Raw genomic sequence first — 27,132 nt, 5'->3', positions numbered from 1 at the left:
TAGCACCTCACAATGTTTATGGTGGCACTCCAGCAGTGCCAGGGAGTGACTGGATGTGCCAGCACCACCCTGGTGGGAAAGGGACCAGCTCTAGGGGTTTGAGGGGATGGGGAGAAAATGGAGAATGATGCTGGGAGCTGCTGTGCAGGGCGTGGATTTGCATCCCAGCAGGACCTGCCCCATCCATCCCCATCCCCTTGCCACTCATCCTGGGCTCCCCACAGGCCTCTCCCACACTGGGATGATGGAAGGAGCACCCTACAGCAGCTCGGGGCTGATTCCCCCAGGGAATCCCCCTCTTCACTCCAGCCCACACCTCAGCTTGGAGAATCCCAACACCCCCAGCTTGAGGGATCTCCCTGTACCCTCGTCCCATGTCTCATCCCACTGTACCTCCAGCCTGGGGGTCCCCCTGTACCCCCATCACACAGCTCAGGGATCCCCCCACACCCTCAGCATCGAGAGTGCCCCATATCCTCAGCCCCGGTGATCCCTCCATATCCCCAGCACACCTCAGTGGGATTCACTCCTGGAACCTCTGGACCCTCAGCCTGGGGGTCAGTCTGGATCCTCCCACAGCCCCAGTCCAGGGCACAGCTCATTCTAGAGGATCCCAGATCTTCAGACGTGATCTCTCGGGATACTCTCATAGCCCCTGCCCATACCTCAGCCCAGAGATCTCCCCGAACCCTCAGCCCGGGGACCCCCCTGCACTTCCAGCCCGGATCTCAGCTCTGGGGGATCCCTCTGACCGCAGCCAGGAGCGCCCTCGGTGCCTCCAGCACACACCTCAGCCCGGGGGTCACCCCCGTACCCGCAGTCCAGAGATGCCCTCGCATCTCCCCGCGCTTCCAGCCCGGATCTCAGCCCGGGGCGTCCCTTCGGATGCCCCAGTACCCCGATCCTCGCCCTGCACTCCCAGCCCGGGGCTACCCCGTCTCCTCAGCCCCGGGGATCCCCTCGGACAGCCCGTACCCCGGCGCACGGCTCAGCCCAGGGACCCCGCTGTACCCAGCCAGGGTCTCAAGCCGGGGCATCCCCTCGGCTCCCCCGTGCCCCTGTCCCGGGGTACGGCCCACCTCAGCCCGGGCCATCTCCCGGTCTCCCCACGCCGGGCCCAGCCGGAGGGATCCCCCCGGTCCCCCACCCCGGGCAGCCCCTCCCGCCGAGCGGGGCTCACGGCGGCGGCGGTGACATCGCGGCGGCGACACGGCGGCGGCCAATGGGGGCGGCGCGGGCGGGATAAAAGCGGCGGCGGCGGCGGGGCCGGGCACGGACGGGCCCGGGGGCTGCGGAGGCTCGGGCACGGCTCTGGCCCGGCTCTGGCCCGGCTCTGGCCCGGCTCTGGCCGCACGGCCCCGCTCCCAGCGCGGCCCATGGAGGCGGCGCGGGGCTGGAACGGGTACCCGCGGCAGGAGCGGCCGCCGCCATCCCCGGAGAAGCCGCGCGTCCCCCCGGGCACCGGCACCGGCACCGGCGGGGATGGGTGGCGGGGAGAGCGGCCCCGCAGCGAGGAGGACAACGAGCTGAGCCTGCCCAGCCTGGCCGCCGCTTACACCTCCATCCTGCGGGCTCTGGGCGAGGACCCGCAGCGCCAGGGGCTGCTCAAGACGCCCTGGAGGGCGGCCACCGCCATGCAGTTCTTCACCAAGGGCTACCAGGAGACCATCGCGGGTAGGGAGCGCTCCCGGGCCCGCGGGGATGGGGTGTGCTGCTTTGGGTACCGGCCGAGGGGCTGCTTTGCCCCTTGGAATGAGTTTCTAAAAGCATCGTTGTCCTGTCACCGCATCACACATCTGGTGCTCCCTTGTTATCACCTGTACGTCTCGCTGTCCCTTCCCCCCCACAGATATCTCGGGGGGGTTTTATCATTAAACTCTGTGCAGAGTTTAATGATAAAAAGAATGGACAGAAATTTCCATTCTGTCGTAAACCTCTCGTTCGGGTGAGCAGAACAAGTGCTTTTGCTTTCTCTCTCCTGATGGAAACTTTTCCAGCCCTGGTTTAGGAACTTGTGGGTTCTCTCCTTCCTCCCTCCCCGGCCGAGCGAGGCTGTGTTCAGACAGGGTGGGAACATTGGTCTCGATTAGCAGACAGGAAGGGAAAAGTCCTGTTCTGCCGATGTTTTAATCAAGTGAGGTTTATTAAGAGGTGGGAATGAAACTTAAGGAAGAGAGGTAAGGAGAAAGGAAGAGGACAGGGGGATCCCATCCCCGTCTCAGGGTCCCAGCAGCAAATGCAGATGTGGAAAGGAACCCCAGGTTCACATTCCTGCCCCAGCTGAGTGTCTCTGCTTCCTGGGTGAGGGTGTGAGGAAAAGAACTTGCTGAGATATCTTCTCACCAACAACATGTGGCTCCAATGCAGGGTAAATACCGCTTGAATTTTGGTTTTTTTTACATCGCTTTTCTCAGCCTCTTGACTAAGGACTGTGGCCAGTACAAACAGTAAAAAAGAGTCTGGAAAGCTTGGGAACGCCCCTTTCTGCTCCTTCTTACAGTAAAAGGCGAGTTCCTGTCAGTAAGAGATGCAAACAGTGTCAGCAAGGATCTCTGAGTGTGGCTGAGGAAGGAGCTGCTCCTGCCCTGCTCTCTGGAGTCCAGCCCTGGAGTGCTGAGGCTGCCCCAGAGCTGCAGCAGGATATTGTACCCTAATGCAAAGGCTGAACTGTGCTGATTGATGGCATCAGGGAGCTCCTGCTGGCACATCAGAGTCCTTTTCTATGTGCGCTGTGCTTCAACTTAAAGGCTGGGGTTTGTGTTTAGTTTCTTTTTTATTTCTCGGCTGTTGGCTCTTTTGAAATCACATTACAACAACGTCCAGCATTCATTTACTCATGGCCAGCTTAAACTCTCGTGCCAGTGCAGTGTCCCAGCCTCTCCCAGGAACGGCATTTTTGCCTTGGAAGTTGTTCTGCCTTTCAGATCAACTCAGGTTTTTGGTTCACATCTGGGAACAGGCTCTGGGCTGCAGTGGCCATCCTTGTTCCTCTCTTAGTCATGCTGCACGGTGTGTTTGAGGTGAGGTTTCATCTTTTGTTTGCTGGGATTAACTTTCCTCATTTTACTGCTGTAAAACACAGGAGGTCTCTCAGTCACCCAGAAGGATTTTTTTTAGTGATAGTTTGAGCATGAATTTCTGGAATTCATGCTCAAATGAACCTGGATGAGGTTGCTGCCCTTCTGAAGTCCTCTCCCATCTTGCTGCCAGTTTTGTGTGCACACATTTCCTAAAGTAATCTTAAAAACTTTTTTTCTGTTCCAAGGTGGTCTTCTAATCTCTCATATTCTAATCTCTCTTTCTGTTCTGGGGTCTTCTAATCTCTCACATTCATTTAATTAAGCAGAGTAGTTCTGGATACTCCCCTCCTCTGGTTATCCATACCTGGGAGAGAGCTGTGTTATATCCAAGGATAGAAAATGTCACTGCTGGATGCTCTACTCCTAGACGGCACTTTTCTTTTTAGGAAATCATGTGAAGCTGTGAAACTAACATTCCTTCCTGTGTCAGGTGAGGAATCCTTTTACTTTCCAGCTACTCTCCTCTTCTTGCAGGATTTTCAGCTTCCACTTCTCTCATTCTTCCCAGCCAAACAGAAGAAAGAGCTGCAGCTGAACAAGCCTACAGCAGATAGCAAAGCAAGTGGTGGATGAAGAGTTTTTTTAGGAGAATCAATATGACTAAATTCTTCTTAGAGAATTTTAAATACCTCATGAACCCTAGAGCCAACAGCTACAGAGTATTTGGGCACAAGAGTGGCTGTGGGTCTGCTGCTGTCTCTGCTGCAGCATCATGTGCTCTTCCTTGGTTAATCCAGCTCTCTGCCTGGCCAGGCTGTGAACTGGACCAGCAAGTGGCTTGTGAAAAAGAAAATGAACCAAAACAAGTCCAAACCATCCCCAAAACCCGACAAAAAAGCAGCCCTGACCTCTTGTTTTCTCAGGCTTTTTTTGCAGCTTATTCGGCTCCACATGTGGAGCTGTGTGGGAAGGCAGAGGTTAAAGCAGTGATTTGCAGGGTGTGTTTTGAGGAGTGTTTCCATTTCACCCCTGCAGCGGGCAGAAGATGAGGGGCTGTTACAATAGTTGCAAGTTCCATCTTCCCAAGAAAGGTTCCTCGGGTATAAAGCTCAGTGGTGGTGGTGGTTGTACAACCACATGGCCAGAGGCAAAGTGTGTTGCAACGGGTCCCTGCTGAGCTCCAGACCCAGCCAGGAAGGACTGACACAGGTGAACCAGGGCAGTGAGTGTCAGAACAGGGACAGGGTTTAAAAGCAGCCTGTGACCTTGTCAGCTGCAGCATCTGCCCTGGGGAGGCAGGGGGAAAGCAATTAATGTGTGATGGAGCTTTCATTTTCCATAAAGGAACACGAAGAAAGATGTGATAGATATACATCCAAATTATAGACTTGTTTAGGCTGGAGAAGGCTTCTAAGATTGAGTCCAACCATTCCCCCAACATTGCCAAGACTATTGCTAGCCTGTGTCCCCAGGTGCCACATTCACATGGCTTTTAGATCACCCCAGGAATGGGGACTCCACCTCTGCCCTGGGCAGTTGTGCCAGTGCTTGACCACCCTATCAGTGAAGAAATATTCCCTAATACCCAACCTAAACCTGCCCTGGAACAACGTGAGGCTGTTCCCTCTCCTCTTGTCCCTGTTTCCTGTGAGCAGAGCCTCCCTTGGCTGTCCCCTCCTGTCAGGAAGATGTGCAGAGCCAGAAGGTTCTCCCTGAGCCTCCTTTTCTCCAGGCTCAGCCCCTTTCCCAGCTCCCTCAGCCTCTCCTGGTGCTCCAGCCTCTTCCCCAGCTCTGCTGTCTTTTGGAGATCGAGAAGTTGTCAGGGCACTGCCACTGTGCTTGGTGTGTTTGACTTAAATATCCCTCACTATGTTCCCACAGGGGGTTGGCCTAGCTGGCCTTTAAGGATCCCTTCCAGCCCAAACTATTCCATGATCTTTTTGGTTTCTGTGTGTCTGAGAACCTGATACACTTAGAGCATGGTTAAATGTGCTGGTCATTTGATCTCCTGTCCTGGGTGTTGTCACTTTGCTTCCATGACACCTGATTGTATTTGTATGTTTGTATTTCCCATAACTTAACTTCATCGTATTGTAGGGAAGATAATTCTGTCTCTCCATTCAGATTTGTGAGCAGCAGAGAAGCTGATTCTGCTTTCCAGCTTCTACTCTGTATTTCCTCACTTGTTTTCAGCAGTGCACTGTGACAGTTTTTACTGCTTTACCCTCATTCATCTCTGCTATCTGTGTTCTGCAGCTGCTTGGTGGTCTGTGTCAGAGCCATTAGTAGAGTTTACTTGTTAAATATCTGTATCAGGCTCTTTCTGTTAATTCCAGATTGTCATTTATTAATCCTGGCTTTACGAAAGGCCTCAACTTCTTTCATTGACAGGATGTATTCAAATGTGCTGTTCCCACTTCTGTAGTACCAGTCATCACCCTTAGATTGCAGTAACAAGAATGCCTCTAGTTATTTCAAATAAAATCCACCTGGGGACAAATTAAAAATCCTGACAGCTCAGTGCAGACACTTGAGCACTGGTGTAGACTGGCAGCTGTTGCAACAGAAACCTCTCAATGTGTTTGTAAGAATAGCAGAGTGGGAAAGTCACCAAAAAAGTAATTCCAATTTCATGCAGTGCTTCTGTGCCAGCATCTGAGAACATGTGCTCTTTTTCAGGGTCAGATCTATCAGCTTCTTACTTCTGGGTGTAAACTGTATTTCAGAATAGCCCCCTTGGCTGGTGAGGGTTAACAACAGGGCTGTGAGAGCCAGGCGCCTTTAGCTTTTTGACAGCTGGTTCAGGCAGCTACCTGCCACACAAAAGTTAAACCTTATTCCTCCTTCTTCTAAGGCTTCATGTCATGCTCAGAGGTGCTCTCTGAGGGGTCTAATAATGAATACTACAAAGCACAAGTGTGTGCAAAGGCAGTAGATGAGTGAATAAATGGAAATACAAAGTTGCAGACAGCACTAACTCACAACTGAAGCTAAAGGTTTCAGACCCAAACAACTGGTAAGTTACAGAAATAGTGTCAATGGTTCTGCCTTTGAAAGGTGAATCATAAATGAGTTGGTTTGGATTGTGTAATCCTGCAGGAAACATTAGGCACAGGCTGGACAAGCTGCCTGCATCTGCAGGAGGAAGTTCAGTTGTTCTCATCAGCCACAAACACTCCAAGCAAAACGTTCACCAAAGTGGGCTTGCTGCTGATGGTGGGAGCTGCTACTAGGGAAGCCTCCCAGCCTTTATCCATGTAAGCATGGCAGCTCTCGGGCATGTTGGCAGGTTCACCTATCCCTTCAGTGTGTTTAACAGGGAAATGAAAATCAGAAATGCTAGGAGGGGACAATTTTGCTTCCCAGACCTCTGTCATTCGAAGGACTGCATGTTATTTGCCTGCAAGCCAAGTTACTCTGCTGGGCAGCTTTTATTTCAAAGCAAGTAACTAGTTAGGTAATTTCCTCACTCATTAGTTTATATGCTTTTTCTAGACTGACAGGTGAGAAAATTCAGCCTTAATATTCTTCTCTTCTGGTCTGTGTGGATTTGGTATTTTCACGGAGGACATCAATGGTGTAAGCTCGTAAATTTTTCCAGCCTGCTCAGTTTGCTGTGCTGAGGTGATAAGCATTGCTGTGTCAAAACACACAGAGCCTTAAGCAAACAAGGCTGTTTGATCAGCAGCACTGCCCTTTGCTAGGAGCTGGGGAGGTGCTGTGTTTTCCTGGAATCGAGGTGCTGCTGGCTCCTCCATGAGGACATGGATGCAGCACTGTCATCTATTAACAGCTGAAACCTCAACATTGTTGTGCTCCAGCCATGGCTTGTTCCTTGTAAACCAGAGGGTGGGAAACACAGGGTTGTTCAGAGTGAGTTTTTTTGGGGTTTCTTCAACCTCTGCCCCCACATAAGGGAAGCCTGCCATGCTGGAACACACACTAAATGCAGTGAAACTTCTGGGAACTGGGACTTTCCTGGATCATCCCCCCTGCTTGTTAATGCTCAAGTAACACTAAGCTTGGTTGGGTTTTGTCAGGAATTTATTAAATGTTGTAACCTCTTGGGTGTGAGCTGTTGCAAGCTTCTGATCATTCATGCTGCCCTTCCAAAGTGTTTTGTCTTTGATTTTTCCTTTGTTTCAGTTTCAGAAAGAAGTGTGGATGAGCACCTTCTGTGACATGGGACATTGAAATGGTTATTGAAATCCTGATGCATTTTAATGAGCATCTCCATAATGCTGCTTTCCCTCATATTAATAAACCTCCTGCCAGAGGACAACTTCTAGAACCTAATCTTGGCTTCATCTGTCTGCAGTAGCTGGTCTGTTATGAATAGACTCCAGTCTCACTACAACGTGGAGGGTATCTTACAGGAAAATAAACAAATCTGTACAAATCACTGCCAGAATTAGCTGAACAGCAATAATGCTTTTCCTTTATCTTTGCTTCTATGAAATGGCCCTTGAATCACAAGTCTGATTCACCTCCCTTCTGGTAACTGAGGGATTAAGCTTTGCTTCTGAAGCAAATGTTCCTGTCTGAAGTTGAGTGTCTGGTTCTAGTCTTTTGGTGATGAAATCTGAAATAGTAGCCAGAACCTTGTAAATTCTTTTGTGTCTAAGGTTTCTTCTGGTTCCTGCTAGGAAGGTTTATTTTGACAAGTGTTCATTGCTCAGCATCTTTTGAACTCTATTGCCTGTTTAAATAGTCATGTGGCATCTCAGGCTGTGCCTCTTTCCAGAGCTCTTCAAGACTTCTTGAAGCAAATTACATACCCAGAGCCTCCCCTTTCTTAGCAACCTGAAGTCATTAACTTTCTGCAGCTGTATAAGCCCTTTACATTAATATTTTTATAGCACGGCTCTCTGTATGCATAATAAATTCCTGGTGCCTTTTTAATACTCAAAGGCTGCAAGAGTTTTCTTGTTGCTTGTCTGGGATGTTTTACCTAAGTTCAGTTACCTGTAATGCCATCACATGAGTAAATAAAAAAACAAAACCAGGTTTACTCTACACTTTACTACTTACCCAGCAGTAGCTGAGAGGTTTTTACAGCAGTTTCCTTCCAGATTTCATCCTGACCCTGCAGTCTGCTGGTTTCCCTAACACACATGCAGCTGTGAACTCGTGTCTCGTACTGCCAGTTACATCTGTCCTCAGCTGAGGGGGAGCTCTGAGCAGGACAATCAGCAACATCTGCCAGCACTCCGCAGATGGTTCTGCCTTACAGACCAGCCAGCTTTTGTTGGGTCGTGGCACTGGTCTTCTGGAGCATCCTCCAAACCACGACCTGTTCCTAGCTCATGTGAGGTCCCTGCCATTGCTTTGGGGGTAACTCTGTGTTCCTGGAGGTGTCTGAGCTCAGCCAGTGATATAGGTTCTTCCAGCTGGTGTGATTTGTCCCATAGGATGTCATCATGCCTTGGCCTGAGCCCATTCCTGCCCTGCCTGTGGGAACTTGTGGCACTTCAGGGTCACCATGGAGAGCAAAGGAGGGAGGGGACAGCCTGGACCTGTGGAATGGCTGTCAGGAGAACCTTGTGCCTTTTGTCTCTGCCAGGATGGATGAGCTCAAGCAGCAGTGTCAGGGAGTTCCTGAGGCTGCCTTCATCCTGCTGGCACTGAGCAACCTGCACCTTAATTGGAGCTGTGAGGCAGCTTAACACCACGGGGAAGAGCTTAAACTCCTGGTGAGAACAACCTGCATCACTTCACTCCCAGGCATAGTAAAAAAGGCAGCTCTGAAGTGCTGTAAAGCTGCTGCAGTGCTGCCATCCTTCATCCTCTCCACATCCTCAGCCCATTCTGGGTGGGCTCTGTCTTCTCTGATTGCCAGAGGTGCTTTTGCTTTCCTGTGACACATTAAAGCCATGCAAATAGTTTCTATAGCAACAGGTATCTTTGCTGAGCTCTGACGCAAAATCCTGAAAGGTTTTTTCTCATTCTGTCTTCATCCAGTTCTGATTTTTCATTTTATCAACTCTTTTTGAAGATAAAGGGCAAATTAATTCTGCTCTGTTTCAGGAGTTAACTTGCAGCACAGGTGCCTGTTCAGTATTAACAGCCTACTGAAGTTTTTGCATGGGATCTGAACTTTTGACTGAAGGGAAAATCAGCTGGGATAATTTAGAGAGCACCCTGACTCTACCAACCATGGAATCAAACTAGTGAAGCAGGCAGCATGTCCTAGTAGGTAGAGTGAAAGAATGAGGAAAGGGACAAATTTTTGTCCCCAGCTTTGCTTCTGGCCTGGTTAGTCTGAGGCTGTTTCCCCTTTTGTCTTCTCAACTCTGTTAAATTCTCCAGAACGTGTGCTGCAGCCCACAGGCCGAGCTTGTCAGACCCCTGCTTGATGCTATTGCATATGGAAAAACTAGGGAAAAAATTCAAAGTCTAAAAAAATCTAAAAAAAAACCCCTGACAAATTTAGATCAAATAGTGTTGCTTCCCTTCACAAAGTGTTTGAGTCTCTGCCAGAGAAGTGTCTCCTGTGTAATTACTGCAAACAACTGCTGCAGTGGGACACAGGTAGAAGCAGCTGTGAAAAGATGCTCTGCTCACTCTGCTTTTGCCAACACGGGGCTCTGGCTCCAAAGGGAGAGGTGTAGGGAGGGGCAGGCTTCAGTCTGTGCTGGTTTGCAGGAAGAGAGACTTGAGAAGTGTGAGCAGGAGAGGCTGGAGCAGAGTAAGGGTGACTGGGGCTCTCCACACCGTGGCCATTTAATCAGGTGGTGGCCTTCAGCCTCACACTTTGTTTTACCTTTGTGTCCTTGTATCACCTGGCACTTGTGAAGGAATTTTTCGAGGGCCTAACACTGAGCTGGTTTCTTCCTTTGTGGGCCCTTCTTCTCAAGGAGTAGCTGATGCTTGACAAAATCAGCACATCTTGCTGCAGGCACAAGTGCAGGTGTTGTCTGTGACCTGGCTGCAACTTGCTGCTAACATTAAGTAAACAAAAGATGCAAAAATGGCAAGACCACTATAAATAAGAAGTGTGAAGCACCTCACAGCTCCGTGGCTGCATTCTTGATGTGCAGATCTGTTTTCTTACTTCTGAAACTTCCCTGGTTGTGCGGGGGCATTGCCCACACTGCTGGGAGTGGGATGGGCAAGAAGGGTGGATGCCCTTTGTGTTCCTGTCTGATTGCTTGGCCATGAGAAGGATGCAGGATGCCTTTTGTTCCTGGAGCTGCCTGTGTGGTTCTTCTGAGGTCACTTAAATTTCTCTTTGGCTGAGCTGTCTCCATGATACAACACAGCTGTGAGAGAGTTTGTAAGGCTCTACTAATACATGTTTAGTATGTTAATTAGTGTGGGTATATGCATCTATATGCACATGGATATGAGGCTTCATGGGGGAAGTACCTTCTGTAGCTCTGGCCCTGCTCTGTGTCATACACTGCCATGACTCTTAATGAGAATTTGGCCATTTCTGGCTGTTCTGAACAATCTGCTTTGTGAGTGCACTGACGTAAATCCATATCTGACATCAGGCTCTGATATGCTCCTGGCAAGGCTGGTGTGAGCCGAGCTGGGGGTCTAATAACAGCAGCAGTCACTCTGGAGGTGCTTTGTGGATCTGTTTGGATTTTGTTTTAATAACTCTGGCCACAGCAGCAGGTTTTGTGCAACCACTGTTTGTCTTTCTGCTGTGGAAATGACATGGCTGCAGAGTGCTGCAGGAGGGAGCTCAGAACCCACAGCTGCTCTGCCTCGTCTTCCCTCTCCTGTGAGCCTGTTCAGATCCTCTGTTCTGGATTCTCTCTTTGCCTGGCTAAATTCATGATTACACAACTGCATTATGCTGCCCATGCAACCAAAACCCTCCCCAGCAATGCTTGGTGTAAATCAGAAATTTGAAGGACACAATCACGTGCCTTCACAGAGTTGTTCCCTGGCCTTTTTCATGCCCCCTACTCCTGCTCTCTGACCCGATCCAAAACCCTGCTGGGGTTCATCCTGGCTGCCTTGCAGGTTGCCAGCCCTTCCCAGGAAAGAGCCCTCATCGCAGGCGGAATGCCGAGCACACAGTTTCCAGGGTTACCTGTACAGAGCTGATAGCAGGCAGGAAATTAAAATGTGCTCTGATGATGATGATCCCTTATCGGCAGCAGATGGTGGCCACTAGCTGGACGTGCTTGTCAGGGGAAGGCACCAAGGCAAGCAGAGCAGACACCACTGTTGGGTTTTTGTCACCATCACTGTTGGGTTTCTGTCACCATCACTGCTGGGTTTGTGTCACCACCTCTGCAGGTGCTCTGTGCTGCCTGCAGGGCAGTGCCTGAGTGCCCTGGTCTGGCTGTGGTGTGTGGGACTCTGCTTTCCTGGCACTAACTCCAAGGAGCCAGTGTGCCTTCCAGCTGAACTTGTTTGCAGAGTTCCTTGTTGTTGTTATCAGCCCATCTGTACAGCTGGTTCTCTCCTGCATGTTTCTCCCTCATACACAACTTTTCCCTCTTGTTCTTCAAAAGACCTGGTTTCTACACTTGGGACTATTTAACTTTTAAGCTCTCTGAGCATGGTCCAGGTGCCTGCAATCTTTGTGGAGACTGATGTGCTGTAACTTGTGCCAGGACTGTTTGGGGATTGTCAAGGGGCTGCTGAAAGTGGAAAATCAGCTGAGGATCCATTCTGCTGTGCTCTGAGATTAGCCAAGTGTCATATTATATGTTCCTTTTCTTACTGAGCTGTCTCTTCTCCCCTCTGTCTCTGTGGGGGTATCTGCACCTCACTTTTCCGCTAGCTCTGAGGTGCAGAATTAGGCTGCAGCATGGATGTGCCTGCCCATTTCAGATCAGGACAGCAAATCTTCCCTCAGATGTGTCTCTGACTTCTGTGTGTACCTAAATGGCTGCTGCCTGCCGTGCTATAGGATGAAATCTGCATGCAAAGCCTTCTTGGAGACAGTAATGCCGGTGTTAAAGTGTTTGGAGGAACCACTGTGATGGCTTAGGTTTTCCCGGACCCCGGGCTGGCTTTGCTTGTGGAGGCCCTGATGGAAGCCCATGGTGCTCTCTTTGTCAGCTGTAGGCTTAATTGCTCTTAAGATGTCAGTCATTCTGCAAAGACCAGACCTGTTCTAACCCCTGCTCAAGCTATTAATTGAATAAACCACTCCAGGCTGACTTCTGGGACAGCACGTAGACAGTGGGACACTGTGGCAAATGTCGGATCGTTCGCAAACAAAAACGTGCTTGTGATGTTACTCCTTATTTCCCTCCCAGATCTTAACCCTAAAATCTACAGCCCTGAGAGAGTTCTGCCCTTGCCACAAGCTTTCTCAGGTGCTGGCTGGAAGAGCCTGCCGTGCTTTTTGCGTTGATTTTTAATGCAAGTGTTTAATTTCAGATGTCCTGAACGACGCCATCTTCGACGAAGACCATGATGAGATGGTAATTGTGAAGGACATAGACATGTTCTCATTGTGTGAGCATCACCTCGTTCCATTTGTTGGAAAGGTAACTCTCCCTTACAGAACAAGCCTGGGAATGCACAATAAAAGACCTTAAGTGCATGTAAAAGACTTTGCAGCTGTAGCTACAAAGCTTTTAAGGCTGTAAGTACTTGCTGCTTACGGCTACAGTTCTAGAAGTTTAATCTTCAGAATACAAATAAGGAAGGCCTCCTTAATGTGAGATTTTATTTGAATTTAAGCTCCTGAAATATAGTGCTCAACCTTTCCTAGTCTAAGTAATCTAATGGTTTCTGACATTTCATATCAAAGCTCTTCTCCATGAAGCAGCAGCAAGCCTTGAGGGCAGACATCTCGATATTAAACCAGCTCACCCTGCACACTGGCTCTGTCATGGATTTAGCTCCTAGCTCAGAGCTATCCAGTGCACATTCATCTCTGAAACCCCTTGTGAGTGGAACAAACTCATCAGCAGCCCTGCCTTAATTATGGGAGCCGAGTCAGGGAGAGGGTGGCCAAAACTGGTGATCCTTAATTGGGGAGTCCCGTGAAAAGGGCTGGTGCTTCAGAGGGTTCAGTTGGAACTGTAATGCCAAGAACTTTAAGGAAATAAAATTTCTCCAGTTAACCACTGTAGAGGTGAAGAGTTCTGTGTGGGAGCTGCACGACTCAGCCTCTTCACTCCCTTATCAGCCCAGAAGGATGGGGTTTAGCCTGATCCATCTGTTACCACAAAGTGCTCACAGGTCCGAGGGCCCCACGTGCTTGTGTTGTCTATAAAATTCAATCAGTGCCACATATGTTCCAAGCAAATTGTCTCCTAATAATAAAATACATGAACAGAAACCAGCTGTTTATTTAGTTGAGTCAATTCAGTTCTGTTTGCTTGCTTTTCTTGCTGTTAGTGTTTTATACTGGAGAGCAGGATAACCTTTTTCTGTGCAAGCTTTCTGTTGTGCCTGTTATTCTTGGTTGTGTGTACTGTGTATATTCTCCCCATTACTCCTGTGGCAATGTGTGCATTTCTTTTTACATCCAGCTGTTTAACCTGTGTGGTTTGGAGAAATCTCCTCACAAAAACTGCCTCAGTCCTACTAAATGACTTGGTACGGCTCTAAATATTCAGAGTAACAATTGCCCTGCTGAGTGCACCAAACAGGCTGCAAACACCCACCTGTAGGTCTTGCATTTGCAGTTCTGTCCTAAAGGAAATCAAGAAGCCTGCAAAAATATGGGGAACATGGTTCAAAGCTTATTTCTGAGTCGTGTCTCTCACTTTGTCTGAAATGTTTCGTGTCTTTTCAGGTGTCAGTGGGTTGGTTGACTAACAGAAGGGGTAGGAATGAGAAAGTTAGCCAGGTAATCGGGTGCACTGTGGTACCTCAACTGCAGGTGCAGCAGCACAGGATTCTGAGATGGGGCCTCCAGGCCAGGCCAGAATCCCCCATTGACACTCCCCTGCTGTATCTTGGCTAATTTTTCAAGTCTCTGGTCCAGTGGCATGAAGTACTGGTTTATAATCTGTTATATTTGAAAGCCCACTGGAATTAATACCCCCCATGGCTTTATAAAAACAAGGAGCTAAAGGTCCTTCTCTGCATATCTGAGCACTTTTCTGTTAAACTTCTTTCAATTTAGTTCATGTTCAGCAAATCCACATTTGAGCAGGATGGAAGATGAGTTAATCATCAGTAATCTATGATATTAAAACAAGAAAAAAAAATCAAATCAGGAAGTGCAGCCTGATTTTTGGTGGCAAAGTACTTCTTGCCATCAGAACTTTCACTGGCAGTAAAGCACAGTCCCTCTTCCTTCCGATCCCTAAATCCATTTAAGAAACGCCTGTTTATTTTAGACAAATAGTGCTGTGCTGAGTAATAGACTGCCTTTGTACCCAAGTGCTCCAGTGTTCTGTGGCATTCCTGGGACTTGGAACATAAGCCTTGACTCCTGAAGAGCTGTGACTTTTGTCCCCCTCAGAAAAACTCACCTATTCTTCACCAGGACCTCATGAGGCATTCACAGTCTCAGCTCCACAGTTCCCCAAGCTTGCATGGTGCCACATTCCTCCCACATGCTGAGACTTCTGGGCTATCCCAGATTTAATTCTGGGGCAAATACACATCTCATTGTCTGTGCATGAGTTTCATCTGCCCTTGGAAAGGTGGTCTTTGCTGCTGTTAATGGTTGTTCTCCCCTATCTAGGTACACATTGGTTATCTCCCCAACAAACAAGTGCTTGGCCTCAGCAAGCTTGCTAGGTAAGTGCTCTAATGAAAGTGATGCTAATTTGTTAAAAGGATTCTAGGCTGTGCTAGCTGTGCTAATCTTTTTAATCTCCTCTCCCTCTAAAGCTCAGCCCACTTTGTGTCCAGGATTTGGATTTAGACCAATCCTCAGCACTGTTTTCCTTTGTGGAGAGGACAGATAAATCTTGGAGCTCTGTGTTGATTCTCACCAGTGGCTGCAGTAGAGCCTTAATGCTTTTGTAGGTTCTCCCAGAGCGCTGGGGTCTGCAGGGAGCTCTGAAGAGAATTTGGTTATGTTCTAAGGCAGGCCACAAAAACCAGTGAGAATTTTCAGCTCCTTACTATGTGGTTGTAGATTGAATAATAAGAACAAAAATCTGACAACTTCCAAACAGTAGATGATCACATTTTTATGGCTATTAATTGGATCTAAAGCTTTCATCTCTTAGCTGAGTCTTCAGAGAAATTTGGCATTTCTTTCTTTCACTGCAGAGGTGCTGAGAGTGCTGTGGGGTATATTTTATAAAGTTCAGCCTAAGAAACAAAGCAGTTGTGATACACTTGAGAAATCCATTTCTTATGTAAAATAGCTTTTTTCCTCAGCAAATGCCCTTGGGTCAGTGGTTGCACTGAGTCTTGCTATTAAGTGACATTTTCTTGTGCTGGTGAGGAAGAGGATGGTCGATCCCTTCAATAAGCAGATTATTTGGGATCAGAGTGGAAGGGTCTCTTTTTGAGAAACAAATCTAAAAATCTGGCTGAAGTTCAGAAAGACCACATAGGTTTTACTTTCCCTGATGAGTCTGTTAATCCTGCTGCAGTTCCAGTAACACTAATGAGAAATTAGCCCTGCAAATCTGCCTGCCTGCTGGATTTTCTTTGCAGGTAAGAAATGTCTAGGATATGACAGCAAAATGTCCTAAAGTGAGCCAGATCTGTTCTCTGCTTGCACAACGGGGAGTTGGGTTTGGAAGTGGGAGGATCCTTGGAGGTCCCATATGAGGCTCCCTCATATTGCAGGGAGGCATCTCCCTATCCTCCCTCCCCAAGCAGTGCTTGTGGGTGTGGGCTTTGCTCTGATTAAAAGGCTGGAAAGAGGTTGTGTTCAATGTGTAAAGTTTCTTCTGCATTTTTTTTTTGTGGCTGTAGAGAGCTGCTGGGATTGTAGGCTGAGGTTCTGAGCTGTCAGAACTGCAGTTGCTGGGCAAAAAAGGCTTTATCTCCTGTTGGCTGCTCATGTTTGGGGATATGTGTGACATTCCACGGCTTCTGTTGAGTTTGGGGTGGTGCAGGGCTGGGGGTGTTGTTTTGTTGTTGTTTCTGGGAGTTGGATTTCTGAGGGGAATCCATCCTTCCTGAAGAGACTGTCCTTAGCACGTGGCTTCATTTCTGCAGGGCTCCAATGCAGGGTTAAGGATCACATTTGAAATGTGCATCTGCTGGTTTGTGCTTGCTCTGATCTCTATTTCTCTCTTGACTGCAGTTGTAAAAAGGAGCTCAAAATGCTTTTCAGTGATTATTTTTTTTTCAAATGCAAGTGGCAACATGGTGCTGGAAAGATACAGTTTTCCTACTACTCATCCTCAGAATGGAAACCTGCATCAATATGTGCAATATGCTCAAAGGTTAAATCTTGCCTCTTTCTAAAGTGAGGGTAAAACTCCCATAATACTGTAATAATGAAAAGATTAGATTCTTGTATAACAAAATGTTCTCACTTTGGAGTGCTTGCCCTGAAGAGGCTGGGGGGCCAAATCGTGCCTCCCTTTCGTGCCCTATATAATATATCCAGTGTTCAAGCAAAGATTTGTGAGGCTGTTGGTGCTCTGGGCCTAATCTTTCATAATAGGATTAGTCTAATGTGGTGAGTTTCTGCAGTTGTGGATGACCCGTATTCAGTAAACAAACATCTTTCTCTGGGTTTTAAGCTCAGGCTTGAAAATGCTCTTTCAAATAACTGTTTTTACATAAACACCTTGTTAGGACTTCTTCTATGCAGTATCTGAGCATGTTTCCTATCCATATAGTTAATCTAAACATTGTGTTGCTTTGCTTATGCTGTAATTCAACCATTTCATTGCTGGAGGGGAGTCTGTGTATTTAATTCTCTCTCCAAAACAGCAGGAGAGTCTCATTGTCGGGGATGATTCTTGTAAGTGATGCTTCAGGCTGCCAGCCTCTGTCTGGCTTTTGTCTGGTGTGACCAGACAGGTATCAAAGCTTGCTACAGCAACTCCTTTTTATGGCCACTTGAAGTGTAATTAAGCATTTGAGTTCGGTATGAACAACCCCTGGAGTTACAGGGCAATTATATGGATTTTCTTGAATGGATGGATTCTAGAGCTGTCATTAAATGTCACTTCCACTGCCCACCAGTGGCTTAAATTTGAAGTGAAGTTGGAGGGGACCATTAAGGTGATCCCTGCACTGAAATGTGAAGGACGGGGTGAGAGATTCTGTTTAAAGAAGAACAATTCTGTCTCATTGTTCTCAGCTAAATTTGTGGTTAAATGCAAGAATCCAAGACATTTCTTGCTCAGTTTCAGCGTTCTGGGAATCCATTATCTGAGCTGACCTTAAGGCAGTGTTTGGTCTAGTCTGAAGCACAGGGAAATGTTCAGGAATTAGGGTTCAGGGAGTCTTTGGACATGAATTCCCCCACAGCCGTGCAGGGCAGATGGATGGGGACATAAGGAATTCCAAACCAAGAGAAAGAGACCAGAGGAGAAGTGACTGGTTTATCCTAAAATAGTCCCTGGTGCTGCAGGTGGGGGGAACTTCTCACTCAACACAGTGATGTGCCAAGGGAAGTCTGTGAGGAATACTTGGGCAGCAGAGTGGAAATCCATGGATTTCCAGGAAGGACATGGATCAGTGCAGGGGTCTCTTTTGATAGCATCAAATCAATTGGGAAGATCAGTCAGTGGCTAGCTGGAAATAACTATAATATTGTGTTTTTCCTTTCTCCTTTAGGATCGTGGAAATATACAGTAGAAGATTACAAGGTAAACATGAAATTTGGCGTTTGTTGTGTGCACTCCTCTCCCAGTCAGTGCAGGGGGCTTGTAATTGGGGGTGGACTGTAGATGTGGAGTTTAAGAGGGGAGAAAAACACTTCTTGAAGAGGATATGTTATTGTACTTAGCCCCTGCATTCCCAGCGAAGGGTAACTTCTGCCTAGGAAGGTAAATGGAGGCTGGAATTAATTCCAAGGATAAATGTGCTACCAGGTAGAGCTGCCAGGAATAATTAAACCAGTTGGATGCTGCTGGGGATGAACTCTCCTGCAGAGATTTGGAGAGATGCCTTCAGGAGTTCTTATCTGAGGCAAAGGAGCAAGAGCTGCCTCCTGCCCCTGAGAAGGAGGGGAAGCTGCAGAGTCCAAACCCTCGGGTTGGGCTGAACCTGCTGCCTTTGTCCTGTGGTTAAATTTGGCCTGGTCTTGGCAAGAGAAGGCTCAGTGACCACCAGGCTGGTGAATAGAGGGTGCTAGAGCTGCAGGAAGTAAAGCTTTGCAGGACAAAGCTCATTTTTTATCTCCATTTCCTTAAGAAGAGAAACGGGGTGTGTGGAATAAATGATGCAGCAGTAACATCGGGAACAAAACCACTAAAAACTGAAAGAGAACAGAGAGGCAAGAAAATCTTACTGCAAAATAGGAAATGGGGGAGCTGTTAGAATTAATTGTGGTTGGAGAGGTGGAATGCAAAATGGCTTCAAATATAAACAGGAAAATGAAAGATTTGTTCCAGGAGACAAATGGAAGATAGGATGGATGGGGCTTGAAGCAACCTGGGCTAGTAAAAGGTGTCCTTGCCCATGGTGGGGGGGTTTGGAATGAGATGAGTTTTAGTGTTCCTTCCAACCCAAACCATTCTGGGATTCTGGGAGTCTGAGTTCCCTGTTGTTCCCTCAGTCCAGGAACGCCTTACCAAACAAATTGCAATCGCCATCACAGAGGCCTTACAGCCCGCAGGGGTGGGCGTCGTCGTGGAAGCGACGTGAGTGATCCCAGGGGTTTCAGGGTGGGATCCCAGGGGTTCCAGGGTGGGATCCTGGTTCTGTGTGATGACAGGTGTTCCAGGGGTGTGATCTCAGGTGTCCCAAGGGTGGGATCCCAGGTGTCCCAGGGGTGGGATCCTAGGTGTTCCATGGGTGGGATCATGGCTCCATGAGATCCCTGCTGCAGGGCTGGTGGATGTTGCCCCTTTGGCTGTGTGCTATTCTATTACTAATGTCTCAGGCAGAGACATTAGTAATAACAATAATAATAACAATAACAACCCTATTAATAACAAAATATTACCAGTAATAATAATAAAAAAATGATCCTGATGTGCTGGAGCCATTTAAAGTGGGCACTGCCTGATCCTCTGTGAAGATGTGGCAGTGAGGATCTGTCCCACCTGCACCAGGTCCATGCCATGTGCTCCCTCTGCCTCCTCGAGCAGCACAGAGCTTGGCACTAGCAGCAGGCATGTCCCTGTGATCAGAATGCACCTTGGGATTTTCCTGGGATCAGGGGAGAAGAGGCAGCACTCAGTGGCTGAGGATGTGACTCTCCTAGAGCTTTCTGTCCCTTTCTGGTGGTGGAGGTTTTGTTACCTTCCCAGAACTGGATGTGACCCTGTAATAAACACCTCTCCCCGTGGGATTTCTCCTTCCCCAGGAGTGTTCCTGACGCATTGACTCCCCTCTCCTTTCTCCTAGGCACATGTGCATGGTAATGCGTGGGGTACAGAAAATGAACAGTAAAACTGTAACCAGCACAATGCTGGGGGTATTCCGGGAAGATCCAAAGACCCGTGAAGAATTCCTGACGCTCATCAGGAGCTGAAACTGTGTTACCCTCTGGATGCACTCTGGATTGTTCTGTCCTGTGTCACTCACTCTCTGTCCTTGTTCCCACATCCCAACTTTAAACTGAATCGTCGTGAATTGTTGTCATAGTCTTTGTGCAGTGAAAGGCTTCTGGTGGCAAATGGAAAAGGTAGGGATGAGAGAGGCTCCTCCTGGATTTCCACTGATGCTGATATCACAGAATTACAAGCCACAAGTAGGAGTTTGGAAATGTTTTTCCATCCATGATGCAGAATATCCAACTGTCAGGAGAGAAGTGGGGCTTAGGAGTGAAATGGATATTTATGAAGTAATTGTGTTTATTAGAATAAATGTGGAGCAGCACAGGAAACACCTGAAAGGATGTGGATCTTTGTAGGATTGGGATTGTCCTAAATTATTGGACTATGTTTTATTGCAAGTCCTGCCGTGGTTGTTTCAGTACCTGGATATGTGTGTTATACCTCTGAGTTGTTACCTGTGGTGTGTTTTATATTCTTGCTAGTATTAGCCTTTCTTTTTTGTGTAATTTTTTTGTTTGTTTGAGAAATGTGTAAACTCTGTTTTTGCTACCCTCTTAACAGGCAGGGAATTAACTTCTGAATTATTTGGGGCACAGCCCTGTCTCAAGTACAAAGGGGTTTATGCACCTTTTTCTCTGTGCCTCAGCATGTCTGACCACTTGAACTGTCGGTTTCTTACTCTTTTTAAGGAAACTGTAACAGAGGAGAGGAAAAAGCCCTGCAGAGTCTGTCTGCAGAGTACTGAGGTATCCAAAGAGATTTTTAATGACATTTTTATCTTGAGCTTTCCTTCTTGGCTTTCCACGGGTTAGACCGAGAAGCTAAAATTAGTCTGATAATGTGAAAATTAAGATTTGCAAGCATTCCAAGGTTTCCATTTCCAATGTTGGAGCAAAGGTGAGCATGAAATCCTGAGCAGAGCACATGGTACCTCCCCTCCCTGCTGACAGGTTGGGTTATTTCGGGGCAGAGTAACCTGGAATGACAACAGCTCATTTCGTAAGAGCAGCTGAGAAAAGCATTTCCAGGGCCACCAGAATGAATCAAACCACATTTTTTTTCCTGTGTATGTGGCAACTTCTGTAAGTGGCAGAATTGGTACAAAAAGTTTCAGTCCAGCTGGACTTGGCTGAACTTCTGCTTTGTTACCGTTGTAATGAGTGTTTTGTAACTCTTAATTGGGAAAAGATGAGGCGCAAATGAAAACCACCCTCCTCGCACCGAGCTTGCAAAACCAATGTCAGCCAGGGGGGTTGGATGCCCAGAGGTTCCCAGGGCTTTCTCTGCTGTGCTGGATATCAATCCAAGATGTTCTGCACACCAACCTCAAGGGCAGTTCCTGCTCTGGCCAGCTCCATCTCACCAACATTCCTCCCTCTTGCTCCAGCCCATTTTGGAAACAAAACGAAAATTGTGTCTGGTCGGACTGGGCCTAAAGAACTTGTTCAAGGAGAGCAAGCTCACGTGTTAATTACACTAATTTTACTTTGAGCACCTTCACAGCATTATTGGAAAAATCTTTTATAATGTCCTCTGTCCTGGATTCTGTAGGATTAGGTGCTGTAACAGTGTTTGACACTGGTGTAAACAAGCTGTGCTGCACATTGCTAAACCACACCAACTCCATGGCATTTGTATTCCTGAAATCTCCAGTTTTCAGTTCAGTATGTTACAAATATTCAGCTGAAAAGCCTTAAATCTTTCTTGCCTGAAGCTGGCAGTAAACCTCTCTTTTTAGCTCAACTGGAAGGAGTTTTTGAGGACCAAAGGGGCACACACCAGTACACTTATTTCTATTTCCTTGCTTTAGTTTGGAAATTAAGCCTCTGTAAAACACTCTCTTGCTCCTGAGGCACCAAAAAAGTTGCGTTTTAACTACTTATCTCTATTTGGGATAAAGTTCACGTTGCACCACCACTGTTTTTTATTTCTGTGTGACCTGTAGTCCTTAAAACATACCTCTCTCTACTCGTGGCCTTGGATTTTGTTCCCATTTTTTGCTGTTGTAAGTCTCAGTGCGGTTTTTTGGAACATCATCATTGTTGGGATACATGAGCTTTAACTACACGCCGTGTGTAAATATGTATAGGATGTACAGCCCCTGTTGTACTGCTCACCGGTCCATTGTCTCTGAAACATTAAAGCACAGTGTCACCCTTTGGAGTGCAGCATCCTTGGGGGTCCGGGAGGTGATGGCACTGCGCAGGGAAAATGGCAACAGCCCTCTCCTCTCAGGTGGAGGTGGTTTCTGCCCTCGTGGATGATGTGTTGGGTTGCTCCTCTGGGATGGGTGTTGCTGTTATCCACAGCTGAGTCCCCAGCAAAAACAAAAAACAAAAAACCCTCCAGGATTTGTTGTCACCTTCTTCTTACTGCTCCTTGGAGCCAGAGGAATCAAGAGCAAATACATTGGAGTGAGGTGGTGGGTGGCAGTGGCATTGAGCTTGGGGGGGTTTCACACTCTTCTTGTATCCTTCTTGAGCTGTCCTGGAGGCCTCATGTTGACCTGAAGAAATATTTGGCCAGATGCTCAATTTACCTGAACAAATAAATCCCATCAGCAGCTGCGACAAGAGATCTTGGAGTGAAGCCAAGGTTGGGTTGGACTGCCTTGTTGGGTGCAGGGTGGGTAGGCTGGCTTAAAAACATTCCTACTGTCCTCCAGCCTCCCAGGAAGCAGATATTTCTGGGACTCAGGGGAAAAAAGTTAATAGGCATGGATCCCAGGCTCCTGAAGAGCAGGGCAGCCCAAGTGCAGAGGGAAGGAGGACTGCAGGGTCTGTGTCCACTGTGGTGGTCAGGGAGGGAGAAGGGATGATGGGTGAAGCCTCCTCCAGCCCTTGGTGTCTTTTTTATCCAGATGGTCTGAACTATTTGGAAATCACTCTCCTAGGAAGCCCCAGGAGCATTGGCAAGAGCCATCCTTGTGGTGAGGCTGAGTTCTGTCTTTCTCACAGCTGTACTTTAAAGCTGGTGCTTGTGGTGGAAATGGTCTGTTTGGGAAAACAGGCACTTCTGCAAGAAATTATCTATTGCCTTTTTTTTTTTTTCTTTTTTTTTTTTTTTTTTTTTTTTTTTTTTTTTTTTTTTTTTTTTTTGTGAGATTGGGAAGGAGCCTCACTTGTTTTGCAATAATGGGAAAATCTGTTTTCATTGGGGTGAAAAATATTTGGCTTCAAAGTGTTTGTAGCTAAAAAAGCCCCTCAAAAACCTGAAACAAAAAGCTAAAACAGAAGGACTAAAACCTGTTAAATAAATGGACATCCTCCCAGCCCTGAACTGCTCCATTTCACAGGATTCCACCTGATTTGTCATGTGCTCCGTTCCTTCCCTGATGCTCTCTCCCACTATGTGTTGCTTATCAATTTTATTTTCTCAAGGGTCCCCCATCTGAGCAGCTTCTTTGCATTTTTTTCTATCACTGTGGTTATTTTGGGTGTCTCCCATCACCTCCTGTCCCTGTGCTGTGGAGTGACCAGTCCATAAATCTCTGTGCCATATCCAGCCAGGTCCTGGGCTCTTTGGTCCTCACCACTTGTGTTACTCCTCTGGGTGCAGGTTTTTATCATGGAATCATTGGGAAAATTTGGGAAAGCCCTCCCTGGCCACTGAGCCCAATAGTTACCCCAGCACTGTCAAGTCCACCAGGATGCTTCAGTTCAGGAAACTTCCTCCAGTTCTGGACCCCAAATTAGGCTCTTTTTAGACAAAAATCTGCCTTCCAGCAACTGAGTGGCTGCAGGCAAGGGCTGGGATCATCCCAAGGCTTCGTGTAAGCTTCACAACCTTCCACACCTTGGAGAGTTGTTTAATGAGCTCCAACAGCTCCTCACCTGCCCCTGGTTCCTGCCCCTGTTCTCCAGAGCCCTGTTGGGGTTGGGAAAGAGGCTGTAATCAGCTGTGCCCTTTGAGCCTTGGCTGAGCCCTTTTGTCCAGCTCCTGGAAATAACTTCTAGGAAAAGCTTTGCCTTCCAATTGTTTTTAAAGTTACACTCATGATTTAGGAGTTGAGGGGCCATAAAACATTACAGCTGTGGTTAATAAGTCTTGTCTTGGAGGGTCAGAAAATAAATCACAGTATTCAAAGTAATATTGCTAAAATAGACAAAGAATATCATCACGAGGAATTTATTTGTGGTTTTTAACAACTCTATGTTGTGTTTTTGGTGTTGAGGTGTTGCAGAGGTGGTTTTGGCAGGTGAACTGTACCACGTTCCCTCTGTTTGCTCTTCTTCCCCACACCAGGATTGCAACAGTGAAGCAGAGGTAACAAACCCATTGTAAGAGGGGTCAGCTCCACTGCAAAGGCCTGAAAATGATTTTAAAAGTGCCAAGGCAGGACACAGTGGTGCTGCTTTGGCCTTGGATGTGTGGATGCCACGGAGGGGGTAATTCCTGGGACCCCCTGAGCAGGTGCTGTGGGAAGGTGTCTGTGCTTCAGCTCCCTCCTGCCCTGGCTGTGGGTGCCCGTGCACCCTCTCAGCATGCCCTGGCTCCACCAGGGAAGCCATAGCTCATCCTACAGCTGCCATTTCTTTAGTTCCCTTGTCCTGGAACAAGGCATGGAACTGCTGGAGAGCTGCAGGAGTGCCTGGAGGAGGTGACAGTCACTGCTCCAGCCAGGGCACACTGCGGTGCATCAATGTGTAGGAAAAAGGCAAAATTTCAGGATACAGTCACTGGAACAGGCTCCCCAAGGGAATGGTCACTGCACCAGTCCTGCCAGAGCTGAAGAAGCATTTGGACAGTGCTCTCAGGCACAGGGTGGGATTGTTGGGGTGTCTGTGCAGGGACAGGATTTGGACTGGATGACCTCTGTGGGTCCCTTCGAGTTCAGGACCTTCTGTGGTCTCTGCTGGTTTTTGATGCTGTGCAGGGTGCCAGCCCTTGGCTCTGGGGACCCAAAATGGCACAGCTCCAGGTGCCAGCCCTGGGCTCCGGGGGGCTGCACCCCGGATCTGTGCTCACCTTCTCCAGCCTCTTTTCCATTGCTCTTCACCGCGGGAGATCAGCTGGGAGGGAAAGGAGTCTTGGTGCTGGGGGGAGGAAGGGAAGGACGGGAAAGGTTTTGTAGGGAAGCAGCAGTGGGAGGAGGAAGGGAGGGAGTAAGAGGTGGCAAGGGGTTTACCAAGGCTCTGCTCCAACTGGGTGATGCCCGAGGTCAGGGCTGCCCGGAGGAGGCTCGGCTGGTCCCGGCTCCGCAGCGCCTGCCCGGGCACACACAGTCTGTGGCTCCCTCTGCTGAGCCCGGCCCCGAGCTCTGCTCACCGCGGGAGGAGCAGGCGCTTCCTTGGGGCTGGAAATGCTTTCCCGGCAGGACCAGAGATCATCTCGATGCCAGGCTGAGGGCATGGAGGCGGGAGAGGGACACCCAGCCCCTCCACTGCATCCCACTGCTGGGTGATGCTGCAAACATCCACCTGTGCTGCCTCTTGACAGGGGTGGGGAATGGAGCTGGTTTGTCCAAAAGCAGAGGATACTTGCTAGAATGAGGCATTAAAAAATTTATTATTATTTAAAATTAGCCCCAAAATCTATTTTCTTTAGAAAAGTGGGGATTTTGGCTGAGCTGGGCTAAATCTCCTCTGACACCAGGGTGTTTTCGTAGAGAAAAGAGGGAAAAAATATAGAAACACAGAATGGTTTTGGTTGCAAAAAATATATCATCTTCTGTCCAGTCGTCTGCTGTGGGCAGGGACACCATCCACTGTCCCAGGTTGTTCCAAGCCCTATTTAATCTGGCTTTAAACACTTCCAGGAATGGGGAAGCCTCAGATTCTCTGGGCAACCTGTGCCATGGCCCCACCACCTTCTGAGTAAACAATTTCTTCCTAACATTTCAATCTCTCCCCTTTTATTTTAAAACTGTTCCCCTGCTGTTCTGCTCCCTGTGCTGGGCTTTGGGAGAAGCCTTGGGAATCTCTGTGGGTATCAGGTACCCAAGCTGATCCCATTCCTCGTCCTCAGGGAACCCCCAGCTCTGCCACTTCCAGAACCCCACATGAGTGATGCCCCGGCCCCAGGGTGCCCATTCCAGGTGTGCATTCTCCAGGCCTTTGCTGATCCCAGCTAAAGCAGCTCCCTGGTGGTGGCAGAAGCCAAGCTGGGTGAAGTAGCCACGCTGCTGGCCTGGGCAGCCAGGAGCAGCTGGTTATTTGTATATCCTGGGAGCATTCCTGGCTGGCAGCCAGGCCAGCAGCATCACCCGGCCTCTCCCGCGCAGCCGCAGCCAGCAGATGTGGGGAATTAATTATTCCTTAATCCCGAGGAGCTCTGCTGGAAAAGCCCTCCCCATCTTGCATAAAAACTCCTGGAGTGGGAAATCCCTGCCTGCTGCTGCTGATAGGTTGTTCCCTGGGACAGTCAGCCCCCTGTTAGATATGAAGAATTTGTACCCACACTGGGAACCAGGGCTCAGGTAGAAGGGACAGGAGGATCCCTTTGGAAGGGGCACTTGCCTGGCTCCAGGGCTGGGGCTGCTTCTCCATCACCTTTTGAGAGAGGTAGACATGGAATAAAAGATCATGTTAACAAACGTGGGGTTATCCAGCTCCTGCTGGGATCACGACAGCCCAGCAGCTGCTGAAACAGCGGCCACCAGCTGCTGGCTTTGCTCCCAGCTGAACACGGGCTGCAGCCTCTGTTCCCCTCAGGACAAGGGGACCCAATTTCCCCGGGCTGGATGGGGCTCAGGTGTGGTGGAATCCAGATGCACCAGCAGGTAGGAGCCTTTAGTGTTCAGAATGGATTAGTCCAACAGCTTCTGGCAGCATGGAAATGATTTTTTCCCCCTCCTTCTTTTCCTTTTTTAAGCCTCTTTCCTTTTGCCAGGCAGCAGGACCCACAGACCCTCCCTAACGTGTGGCTGTCATGGACTTTCCTTGGAGCCTTTTCAGCCCTTCCAACTCCAGTTTTCCAACACAGGTTTTTCTGCCTGTTTCCATTTTCTGTTAGTCCAACAACCCTGCACTGTGAGACTCAGACAGCAGCACAGAGACATGGAAAGCCAAACTGTTTATGGAAGGAAATGGCTTTTTTTTGGGAGGGGGAGGATTTAGGTTTGTCTGAGCTGTGCTTGGGAGGCCAACTCCTGATGAGTGCAGGGAGCCATGGGCTGTGGATGCTCTCATGGACAGGGAAATTCAGATAGGACTGAACACCATGGCAAATATTTCCCTTCTGAGCTGGCCTGGCCCAAGATGCTTGGGGGCATCCTAAAGAGAAGAGCTCGAGGACACCGTTTTGGGGTCTTGGCACCATCAGCATTTGGAGAGCTCACCAGGAGCCTCATCCTAGGAGAAGTAGCAGAAGCAGCATTCAATATAAAATAAACCTCGTGTTTGCAAGTTCTGCTCCTCATGGGGTACCTGAGCCACCCTGGTGCCTGTGGAGGGACAGTGGGCAGGGTCCTGGACACCCAGGAGGTCTTTGGAGGGCATCCCTGGGCCTGAATGCACCAATGGCCAGGCTGATGAGGCAGAGAAGAGCCTGCAGAGCTGGGCTTGGTCAGCCTGGAGATATGGAGGCTCAGTTTGGGAAAACATGGAAAAACCAGGGGCAGAAGGTCCCGCCCTTCCCACAGCAGA

The 27,132-nt window shown here is 48.4% G+C and overlaps 1 protein-coding gene across 1 annotated transcript; it reads left to right on the top strand.

The window, feature by feature from the left end:
• Positions 1 to 1,341: 1,341 nt before the first annotated feature.
• On the top strand, positions 1,342 to 21,705 carry GCH1 (GTP cyclohydrolase 1). The gene is made up of 6 exons (XM_066321546.1): positions 1,342 to 1,674; positions 12,372 to 12,481; positions 14,641 to 14,696; positions 17,658 to 17,689; positions 18,601 to 18,685; positions 19,395 to 21,705. The coding sequence occupies exons 1-6, from the start codon at positions 1,377 to 1,379 to the stop codon at positions 19,519 to 19,521; spliced, it is 708 nt and encodes a 235-aa protein (XP_066177643.1). The 5' UTR covers positions 1,342 to 1,376; the 3' UTR covers positions 19,522 to 21,705.
• The last annotated feature ends 5,427 nt before the right edge of the window (positions 21,706 to 27,132 follow it).

This window comes from Sylvia atricapilla, chromosome 6 (assembly GCF_009819655.1).
Source record: "Sylvia atricapilla isolate bSylAtr1 chromosome 6, bSylAtr1.pri, whole genome shotgun sequence".
Classification (NCBI taxonomy): Eukaryota; Metazoa; Chordata; class Aves; order Passeriformes; family Sylviidae; genus Sylvia; species Sylvia atricapilla.
Note: the sequence above shows the minus strand (reverse complement) of the source record. Positions and strands in the feature narration are given on the sequence as shown.